At 37.1% G+C, this 11,819-nt stretch overlaps 2 protein-coding genes across 2 annotated transcripts; one reads left to right on the top strand and one right to left on the bottom strand.

The window, feature by feature from the left end:
* The first annotated feature begins 1,422 nt into the window (after window positions 1–1,422).
* On the top strand, window positions 1,423–4,884 carry rbp1.1 (retinol binding protein 1, cellular, tandem duplicate 1). Its single transcript, XM_067452448.1, has 4 exons — window positions 1,423–1,768; window positions 2,533–2,711; window positions 4,214–4,315; window positions 4,787–4,884. Exons 1-4 carry the CDS (start codon window positions 1,696–1,698, stop codon window positions 4,835–4,837), a joined length of 405 nt encoding a protein of 134 aa, XP_067308549.1. The 5' UTR covers window positions 1,423–1,695; the 3' UTR covers window positions 4,838–4,884.
* An 860-nt stretch (window positions 4,885–5,744) lies between these two features.
* Window positions 5,745–8,838, bottom strand: rbp1.2 (retinol binding protein 1, cellular, tandem duplicate 2). The gene is made up of 4 exons (XM_067452447.1): window positions 8,754–8,838; window positions 8,313–8,491; window positions 6,339–6,440; window positions 5,745–5,839 (listed from the first exon to the last, which is right to left on the bottom strand). Exons 1-4 carry the CDS (start codon window positions 8,827–8,829, stop codon window positions 5,780–5,782), a joined length of 417 nt encoding a protein of 138 aa, XP_067308548.1. The 5' UTR covers window positions 8,830–8,838; the 3' UTR covers window positions 5,745–5,779.
* Window positions 8,839–11,819: the final 2,981 nt, after the last annotated feature.

Raw genomic sequence — 11,819 nt, 5'->3', positions numbered from 1 at the left:
GTGCAGAGGGAGTTTGAAAGACAACCGTTTATCCCGCCCCTCGGATTGAGCCCTGTCTATGGTGAGTTTCCAGACCAAACATCTTGATGTGGGTCTGGCTAGTCAGGCTAAACTAAAAGTGGTTATTGGCCTGTAATCATAGGGGAACAACTTTTAGTGCCAAATAGCACCATATCTTTAAAGGTGCTCTATAGCACCTTTGTCAAATGGTGCTATGTAGAACTCATAAGAGGTGCCTATCGCATTTTATTTCTTCCTCAATAATGGTGCTAAACGGCACCAAAAGTAGTTATATGGTGTGTAAAGAACCTTTAAAGGGGCTTGAAAGGTTCTTTGTACGGAGGTGGTGCTATATAGCACCTTTATCACCCCAAAGAACCACTCAAGAACCGCTGAAGAACCATACAGGGGCTTAACAGGTTGTATATGGTAACGGTGCTATATAGCACTTCAGTCATCCCAAAGAACCGGTGAAGAACTGCTGAATCACCAAGCTATACAGCACTTAAAAGTGGTTCCCCTATGATTACAAGCCAAAGAACCACTTTTAGTACTATATAGCACCGTTTTTTTTTTTTTTTTTTTCGAGTGTAGTAGGCTATCTAATATACTGTATCACAAAATGTCGATCCAAACTTTCCAAACAAACATTTCTTCATTTAAACAGCAGATATGCAGGGACCTGTAGAATGTGCAGTATTTATTTGGTGTGCTAATATTATATATATATATATATATATATATATATATATATATATATATATATATATATATATATATATATATATATATATATATATATATATATATATATAATTTAGGATTGTAAACTATTTTTAAAAATGTACTTATTTGGCAGGCAAAATGCAGTTGGTGTGTTACATCAAACTCAATTAATGCTTCTGTAAAAGTAGGATATCCAGGATTACCTAAAACAACATAATCTTTTTCTCATGCCACAGCCATTTATAGTGGCCTTCAGGGGCTTTTTTTAAAGCCCTACATCTAATATCTTCAGTTTAAATCCTTTTCATTTTTATAGCCTTCGTTTCTAAATGAACATTTAGGTCTGTAGTTTTCAAAGATAAAGGGTCAAAGAGAATTCTTTATTGCTCTGCATGCTTCCATCCATATTATGCATGGATGATTTAGAAATACAGCTTTATAATAGAGATTAATTGGTAAAGGGTGGGATGTGTGAAAAAGTAAAGGTCATGCGAGCAAAAACCCTTTACTGTGAGCAAAGGGAAATCGGATGTATTGCGCCTAAATCACAAATTATTGTCACTTCCTTTAAGATACTCTGAGAGACTTCTAATTTACATGTCAACAGAGAAATGTGTTTTTTTTTTCCAGTTTAATCTAGAGGATGATGTAGCAGATCGGTGGAAATCCATGTGAATAATGTAACGATTGTCCCCTACCATTAGTCCATAATATGTTCCAATATCTTGTACTCTGATCCTCGGGGGTTATGCACGGGATTGTGCACTCTGTGGGAGTGTTTTCCCTATAGTTGTACTTAGTGAGCACATGTGTCGTGGTAATGAGCTGATCCGATTAATATGGTGGTAAATAAAATGCGTTGCCAATTGTCAGAGAGCTGCACAACAGGAGCTGGGGGAACAATCAACAGGTCTCGGCCTCGCCTAAAAACACATTTTCAGGACACGAAAAAAAATCACTTATTTCACAATGCCTGCCGATTATACTGGCTATTGGAAAATGATCTGCAATGACAACTTTGAGGAGTATCTCAAAGCGCTTGGTAAGTATATATTTTTTTAGTTATTATAATTATTATTATTATTACTTTAAATGCACTGTACTGTATGAATTATTATTTTAAAAAAAACTTTCCAACCTTTCTAAATGAATCCCAGTGGCTCTAATCCTCGGTAACGTTAGAAGTTTGCGGTGTTCAGATTTGTGGCCGTTACGCCAGACGTTTTGGCGTTATCTGTGTTTTGTTCAATAAGTTTAATTATTCTAACTCTACCGATTTTTACAGAAATTCACTCACACATGTAGGCCTACATATCGATCAACATATCCTTCCTTGTTCAAACCATAGACCGTAAAAAAAAAAAAAAACGAGACGAGCAGAGTACACCGGTCCGAGACCGACGGCAGCCAGCCACCTCGCAAAGCCACGTTCCACCTCTTTCAGTGAAAGGGGCGTTTTCGTTCTGTACGTCCAACCAATGAAATGCTCCTTCGCAGCCTGCACTTGCATGCCATTGGTCGTGCTATTGTCAGTATTTGAATCAGGACATGGATCCTTATTCATTGTTATTTGTTTATTATAAAATATTATAAACACTATTAGGAAATTTCGTCACATAAGTTAATATAAAATAGCATTACCTGGAAAGTCTTTAAAGAAATGATTTAGATATCTAGGTAAACAGGTGTATCCAAACACGTAACCATATAACCTTATTGATTTATAAACTGGTCTGTTAAACTGGGCTATAGGCTATTGTAATTTTTTACTTACTGTATTTTTTCCCCTTCTCACAATTCCTGAAGATGTTAATGTTGCTATCAGGAAAATAGCTGTTTTATTAAAACCTGACAAAGATATCACCCAGAATGGAGATCACATTATCATCAAGACTATCAGCACATTCAAGAACTATGACATGGACTTTGTGGTTGGTCAGGAGTTTGAGGAAGACTTGGGTCCAGTTGATGGCAGGCAGTGTATGGTGAGTGTACCAACATTTTCCCTTAATGCTATATGCATAATCCTAAAGTATGAGTGATGTAGAGAGAAACAAGGCATAAAAAGCAGTGTTTGTCTCCTTTTTTTCAGTCTGTGGCCTAGAAATGGCTCAAATAGCTTTCTTTCTCATTTTATTTCTGTTCACTTGAATGACTTATTGTATTGTAATCCCCACATATGTACATGGAATGCAGTTAAGTACAGAAAGCCATTTAAAACAGCAATGAGGGAAGTGAGAGCGCCTAGGCTTTATCGTAATTTAGATTTTGATAACTCTTAGCTCATTTACTCCAAACTAAATGTTTAATAATGCGTCTGTGTCATAAGGCATGCATTAATATATTTTATTAAAAGAGGAATGAGAGGAATAAATTAAAAATACATTTTAACACAGAAATCGTGTCCAAGCAGCCAAATCATACTCTATACTTAATGTCTTTAATAACCTAAGAGATTAACATTACTGGTTAAAATCTTACCATTAGAAACCCTTTATAGTCAGCATGAAATCAAAACGGACAATTCTTGTACTCTTCATTTTTTTAAATTCAAGTGATTTTTTATACAAGGAGCTGTTTTACTTGGATGTCTCTCAGAATAGGGAAGAAAAGACTATCGCAACTTCATGCAGACTTTAAATTACATTGGAAACATCCATCCATTACAGTTTCACTGGTGCTTTGAGGTTCAACTACACAACATAAAACCTCTCATTATATATATATATATATATATATATATATATATATATATATATATATATATATATATATATATATATATATATATATAATTTCATGCTTTGCATATTTAAAGGGATGCGTCATTTAAAGGGATGCGTCAAAAAAAAAAAAAAGGTGTGTTCAGGTGCGTTGTTGCATTGCTATTTTGAGGCAACTGCGCCAACAAAAACCTGGTCTAAAGTCAATAGTGCATTTTTTTGTTATTTGAGAAGCGCGTTATAAGTAATATGCATCTATGCACGCTGTGCACCAGCCTACTACACACACGGGATGCTTTTAGAGGGAATGGGAGATGAGACTCTGATCGGTTTATTGCTCGTTACGCCCCAAAACACACCCATTACTCATTAAGAGAACAGGAACAGGCCTATTAGACTATGCGCCGGGAGCACCAACCATTTTTCCCGTCGTTAAACTACCAACCCATAGCTCACTTGTGGCGTGCGCTTTAGACCATGCACCGAGATTGTTATAATAGGGCCCAAAAGAAGATATTTTAAAGAATGTTGGTAATCAAATGGTTGATGGTAGCCATTGACTCAAAATATTATGGTCGTGTTACCAACATTCTTTAAAATATATTTTATGTTCAGTGGAAGAAAGAAACTCATACCGGTTTGGTACAACATGAGTGTGTAAATGACAAGTTTTCTTTTTGGGTGAACTATCCCTTTAAGCAGGTTCTAGTTGTTTTAAGATGTGACTTCATATGTTTTTCTTCTTTGCATTGTTTAATCCCCAGACTACTATCACCTGGGATGGAGACAAGCTTGTTTGTGTGCAGAAAGGAGAGATTGAGGGCAGGGGCTGGACCCACTGGATAGAAGGAGATGAACTTCATTTGGTATAAAACACTTGAAACATCTTTTCGTATACACACTCATTTGCATCCATTTAACAATTACTTTGTTTTTGGAAACTGTGAGTTAGTGTAAAACATATGGTAGCTGATAATACAAATGACATTTGCTTATACTATTGTGTATTACGGGCTCATTGGGCAGGGGACGCCAGGACCTTATTATCGTTTCAAGGCTATTGTGCTATTGAACTCACCTAAAACATTAACAACAGATGTTCTACCACGTCTGTGCAATGTTGCGCTTAATTACCCCAAGTATCCCCTTTGACAAAAAGGTGTCTATGGTGTGTTTAATCTACATATAGGCACATACCACCACCTGCTGGTGAGAAGTGAAATTTGTAGAGACACGGGAACATGGTTTTTCTCTGAAATGGACGTGGGTGTGCAAAGGATATTGATTCTGATGTCCTGGAAAATCTGTTTTGATTTATAATTATGTTTTCTTTGCAGGAGCTGAGAGCAGCTGGAGTTGTGGGCAAGCAGGTTTTCAAGAAGTCGTAAGCATATGTTGTATAGTTGCGCCTCCCTCTGGAAAAGACCGAAACAACCACCACAGACAGAGCTGTGTATCCATTCATCTTTGCATTTTGCATGTATCTGCTTTACATGCCTTTTTAGAGTCCTCATCAGACAAAGCTTATTCCATTTGTGCAATTACGTTAGTGGATATTGTGGACACCTGTTAAATTCATATGTGTGTGGGCTTGGAATGTTATAGTGCCGTAGTCGGTAAGACTAGCCTCCTAACTGAGAGCTTTACCGCTGTCTAAAAATACCTCCTTTAACATCCGAGGGTCTTTCTGGCTAGAGGAGAGAAGATGGGTCTTGACCCCAGAGCAAATTGGGCTCTTTTCAGAAGCAGGAAGAGGAGGATGATATGATGAGGGTCTGTAAACCTGCACGGCTGCATCTCTTGTTGATCATGTGTGCTGAAAGTGACAAATCACAACTGACAAAATAAAGAAAACTGATGAGAATAGTAAACATGCATGTTTTTGTGTTCCCATTTAATTTTATTTCATGAAGTTTCACCACACATTCCCCCGGTTTCACAAACAAAGCTTACGCTAGTCCCAGACTAAAATGCATGTTTGAGATGTTTTAACTGAAAGCAGCTTGCACGGACGTATCTTAAAATATGACACTGCCATTGTTTTGTCTCCAGTTGCACACCAGTAATGGGCTGTTGTTTTTTTTCTAAGGCACATTTATAAAAGCTACTTAAATGTCCTAATTCGACTAGGGCTTAGATTAAGCCTTGTCTATGAAACCAGGCCATTCTGTTCACATGACATGAGTTGAGGAATGCAAAAGACATAATATCTACACTTGAAAATAACTATTTAGCATACTATAGCAATTACTTATTTATAGGCAGAACATGTGACTTTTTTTATTATTTATTTTTTTATTCACAGTAGATTACTTGTGGTTCAAGGCACGTCAGTCGAGAACTTGTTTCTTAAAAACTTGTTTACACACCACCCCACAGACTCGCATTTCCTGCAAGAAAATAATAATATACTTTTTAAATACATTAAAAAACACAAAAAGCTTGTTAAGTATGCATTGTCCTGATAATTAAATGGCCCCTTATTAAAATTAACTATATTTACATGCAATCTTAAATGGAAGTTTTTCACAATATTACTGTTTTTACTGTATTTTGATCAAATAAGAATTTGTCGAACATAAGAGACTTCTTTAAATAAAAAAAAAATTAAAATAAAAATAAAAAAATATATATATATATAGTGGTCATTATGCATAAACATCTGAAAACAGAATGTTGAGTAACAAATGAAGAATTCCATAATAAAGTCACTAAATAGGTACACGTTTGAAATATGTTTGCTATTGTAATGTGTGAATGCCGCGGTTAATGATGATATCCCATTAATTACAGTGTTGACTACAACAACAACAAGAAGCAGCCAAGTGTGACCTTTAATTATACAACAGACCATGTCCTCATATAAACTGCGTCCTTATACAAACTTACCACATGTAACTCGTCCCCTTTCACCCACTGTGTCCAGCCCCTTCCCTCCTTTTCTCCTTTCTGCACACACACCAGTTTGTCACCCTCCCAGTTTACTGTAGTCTGTAAAACAAGGACAGATTCACAAAAATGAGAGAGATGAAACTGAATAGTAGGGGTGTAATAATATATTGTCAGAATATATCGCAATATCATAGACATAGTGACAATCTGTATTGTGTACAGTTCACCCAAAATTAAAATTATTTTATATTATTCTAAATATTTCCAGTCAGTGTCAGAGTGCAAGCATAATTGTCTAAAACAATTATCTATTTAAGCTTCAGAATCCTGAATACAACATTTAACAACATTTTAAATTGAAGGCTTTGGGTGTCGGTCACAGTCAGTTAGCTCTGCATTATTAGTATTAGTATATTAGTATATCATTTATTAGCAGAATCATAAATACATGTTTGTAGTGAAAATAGTTTAATCATTTACTGCACTTTGTTATTATTATAATGTGCTTCTATTTAATATACATATACACCAATCAGGCAAACATGACCAGTAAAGTGAATAACACTGATTATCTCTTCATCACAGCACCTGTTAATGTGTAGGATATATTAGGCAGCAAATTAACATTTTGTCCACTAAGTTGATGTGTTAGAAGAATAGGCGTAAGGATTTGAGCAAGTTTGACAAGGACCAAATTGTGAAGGTTAGACGACTGGGTCAGAGCATTTCAAAAATTGGAGCTCTTGTGGGGTGTTCCCAGTCTGCAGTGGTCAGTATCTAGCAAATGCAGTCCAAGGAAGGAACTGGAGACAAGGAAGGCCAAGACTCATTGATGCACGTGGAGAGCGATGGCTGGCCTGTGTGGTCCGATCAAACAGACGAGCTACTGTTGTTCAAGAAGTTAATGCTGGTTCTGATAGAAAGGTGCCATAATACACAGGGCATGGCTGTTTATTGTGTATGGGGCTACATAGTCACAGATCAGTCAGGGTGCCCATGCTGACCCCTGTCCACCACCGAAAGCAATGGAAAAAGGTGGCCTTATGTGATGAATCACGTTTTCTCACGGATAGCCGGTGCGTGTGCGTTGCTTACCTGGGAAACACATGGCATGAGGATGCACTATGGGAAAAGGGCAAGCTGGCGGAGGCAGTGTGATGCTTTGGGCAATGTTATGCTGGGAAACCTTGGGTTCTGTCATCCATCTGGATGTGAATTTGACATGTACCATCTAAGCATTGTTCCAGACATGTACAACCATAAAAAACCCATTTAAAAACATGAAATAACAGTATTTTGAAATTATTTTTTAAAAAATTGTCGTTATATAGAACCTTTTTGCATAAAGAGTTCTTTAAAACTGAGTCAAGAACTCAGAACCCACCTTTTTTTTCTAAGAGTGATATCAGCAAATGAATAGGAAGTCTGACTCATTCACAAGAAATAGCTTAATTCCATGTTGAAAAAATAGGTGAATAAAAAAACCCCCACAAAAACCTTTTAGAGAGCATGATTTTTGATAACATTTACCCCCAATACAACTCTAATTGTCAACTGAACACAAACACTGTACTAACATTCCTCAACTAGTTGACCTAACGTTCCCGGAGCATCAGGTGTTTGCCGCATTAGCCGATTTAAGATTCAGTAGGTCATTGTGTGTAAATCTCAGTCTAATCCTATTTAACGACATAATCACTGAGTCATCCATCACAGCAGCCTAAAAAAAACAGTCAGAATACACTCTTAAAAATAAAGCAGCCATGTCATAAAAGAACATTACATATTCGCCAAAGAACCTTTCAGTGATCAATTTTTCATTTTTGTTTCTTAATGTGAAGAACATTTTAAAAGTCTAAAGAATTTTATTTTTTTTCTATAATAAAGAACCTTTTGTGCAATGAAAAGTTTCCAGTGATGTTAAAGGTCCCTCATGGAATCATAATCTTAATTTATAAGGAGGTCACTTACCAAACATGTCCTGTCATCTACACCACCCAAATCCTCCTCAAACTCCTTTCCAATATCAAAATCCATATGGTAGTTCCTAAAGGTGGTGAGAGTCTTGATATTAAAATGATCACCATTCTGAACAATCTCCTTATCAAAGATGAGATAGCTGGCAATTTTTCTGATGACAAGATTCACATCTGTAAGTTGAATAAATATAAAATTGGTCAACCATAGACTTTTATGGTACATTAACCTTTGTTTTTGTTTTTTTTTACTGTAATCTATGTATAAGGTACTTCAATTCTTCTCTTGAGTACAAAATACAAGCATGACATGCAAGCATGTATTTTGTTTATCAACAGAATATATTATAACACCCCACATATTTCATTCAACAAAGGAAATTAATTTCAAATGGGTAGGCTGAATGAATAAATATAAAATGAAGTATAAGCCTACCTAGCGCTTCCATGTATTGATCAAAGTTTTCATTACTCGTCATTTTCCAGTATCCATTCATGTCCACAGGAGCCATCTTTACTGCTTGTCCTCTGAACTGATGTTTCAGCATCAAGGTGCGGTGTGGTGTCTCAAATCACACGGCAAGTTGTAATCCTAAAGCCAATTAGGGCCTTTAGATTATCTCACAGAGCATTTACACATGTAGTGGGACATCTGCTGTGGACCTATTTATTTCTCGTGTGATGTGTGATGCATCTCATGAACTCATGTCAATCACTGCATGTGAACAGACAGATATGTCAGTTTGTAATTGTTTGGATTCTTAGCCTGTCAGCAGCACACCATTCAGTCAAAGCAACAATAACAATGCTGTCAAAAAGGCTTCCATTTATGCCTACATAACGTGCCGAGAGAGAGAGAGAGAGAGAGAGAGAGAGAGAGAGAGAGAGAGAGAGAGAGAGAGAGAGAGAGAGAGAGAGAGAGAGAGAGAGAGAGAGAGAGAGAGAGAGAGAGAGATTTTTCACTGCACAAACAGGTGGTGAAGACCTGTCAGTAATCAAGATCAGTCTTCCAGACTACTGGAAGTGTTTACAGTGAAATTTAGAATAAAATATAGGCTACATGAGATTTATTTTTCTGATCATGGCCTATTTTCTTTTCCACCATATAGAGTGATTTTGCCAACCAAAATTGTCTTGGTATCTACACTACATTTCCAATTTTTGAGATCCATAAGGATCTTAACGACATAATCACTTATATGACGCTCAACAAGGTTGCATTGAATCAAAAATTCACTAAAACATATAGTGGAATTACACTACGATTTTGTCACGTTATGTTGGTGTTTTGTTTTTATGGACTTTTAATTTATATCACTTTATTTCCTGTATTTTCTTTCATTGTCATTGGCTTCATCCAAAAACATTACAGCTGACTTGCCTCACTCCTATCAGGAAATGATTTGTAAGGCAGTAAACACACAAAGGCACGGGCAGACTTCTGAGGCAGTGTAACAGTCTAATGATCTACAGCTAAATAAAGCGAGCTTTGGTAAGAAATAAACAAATGTTGAATTACTACATTCACGATTTTGCTCATAGCCTACATGAAATATAGTAATATAATATAATGTCTGCGTATTTAGCGTGCTGTTCGGCGATGGGCTCTATAGCTCGAAATTTGGAGTGCTTAAGCACACTCCCAGTAATTTACTGGGAATTCCCAGTAGCCTACAGGAATTGCTCCTTTACTGGTTTAGAAACCATGCAGCCAAGAGTGAGGCGGTGGAATGGTGGAGGGATGCCGTGAAACTTGCCGTGGGACAGATAATCCAGTACCTGTCCTGTGGACCCGTTCGCAATTTGGTGTTGGGGGAATTTCTCATTTGAACTGAGTTAGTGGGTCCCTAGACATGAAAAATCACAGAGGTGCTCGTCCGCCATAGTGCCACGAATGACGTAGTGGTCAAATCAAATATGGCCGCCGATGGATGATGATGAAAATCCAACTAATATGTTTCTGAATGTATATACACATGTAATACCTCCATTTAGACTTTCTATTGTATGTGGAATTAATTTCTGATATTGTTATGACCATAATGGGTGAATTTTGACCTTTAACAGGCATGGTCAAGGTAATTTTCCTATTCAGAAGACCTTGGCCATAACTTGGCCATTATTAGGAATAAAAGCCAGATGCAACAAGTTTAATTCTACTAAATCTGACATTTAACATTCATTGCTAATATTTTTTTAACATTAAGGATCATCTTGTCATTGAAAAATCAAGGTCAACATATTTTTTTATAAAAAAATTTTTTTTCTTTATAGTCACTTATTATTGTTTCCCTCAATGATTTGTTTTAATTATAACAAGACATGAAGAGAAGAAATGTAACAATTATAAACATCCTCTTTGAAGTTTTAGTTTAATTGGGTGTTAGTACAATGATATAAAATAAAACAATTGGGTGCAAATAAAACTATGTAGCAATAGCCTGACAAGATGTTGGGCCTGGGAACTTCCCATTGGCAGGGCTCAATCTGAGAGGCGGGATAAACGGTTGTCTTTCAAACTCACTCTGCACGCAATAGGATAGAGCTACAACCAACCAGAGCAACGAAGAAGGTGAAGTGGAACTAGTTGATAGATTAAACTTTCGCTGTATCCGGTCGGCAAAACTCCGAACACATCTTCCTTTCTTAAGAATGATTTCAGTACCGTTCTTTTCTCAAAGAAAAGCTTAACTCTGAGTCTTCCAGAGTCGCGGCCAAAGCCAATTTGAAAGACCGCTGTTGACAGCTTCTTTGTTTACAAGTAGCACGCGGAACCTCTGCAACTCTGCTGTCATTATATTAAGCCCGCCCACCGACTCTTTACACAATGTGATTGGCCTGACCAGAGTTTGTTTTTTACAGCTCACAATTCAACGAAGAGTTGCTAGACTACCCTGGCTGCAAATTAGCTTTGCTGCCGCTAGGGTGTGTCTAGATTTCTAAGCTAAAGAAGCAATAAAACTGATACAAATTACATCATATCAAATTAACTAAAAGTGCACCATATAGTGTGATTTCTCTCAAAGTGTACTGTATGTGTTCATGCATGTTAGTGGGATGGGTTTTTACAGGATGATTTTTCCATGGCAGAATATGGTGCATGAAACTTCAGCAGCACAACAGCCACATCGGCGATTGTCACACTTGCCTGCACTGCACACTTACTTACTGTGAGCAGACTTGGTGGTATGGGCGTCAGACATTTTGATGGCAGGGGTGTGCCAAAGTTGCAAGCAAATTGCATGTCGTATGAACCAGAAAAGCCCCTCGTTGGATGTGGCCTCTGATCCCACTACTTGTGGAAGGGAGAGCATCAATTCTAGAACTTCCACTGGTGTAGATTTCTATCCTGAAATCATCAAATGTCTTAGCTGCATCTTGCTCTGTCAAGGTGTCTGCCTCTTCAAAGTTGGCTAAGTATTGCACTGGGTCAGAAGCCATAGCAGCATGTTTAGTCCCCACGTTGCTCATACAGTCATCTCCAGTCGGAATATGTCCTTTA

The sequence above is a fragment of the Pseudorasbora parva genome, chromosome 9 (genome assembly GCF_024679245.1).
Source record: "Pseudorasbora parva isolate DD20220531a chromosome 9, ASM2467924v1, whole genome shotgun sequence".
NCBI lineage: Eukaryota > Metazoa > Chordata > Actinopteri > Cypriniformes > Gobionidae > Pseudorasbora > Pseudorasbora parva.
The sequence above is the reverse complement of the archived record's forward strand: the minus strand, read 5'-3'. Positions and strand labels throughout refer to the sequence as shown.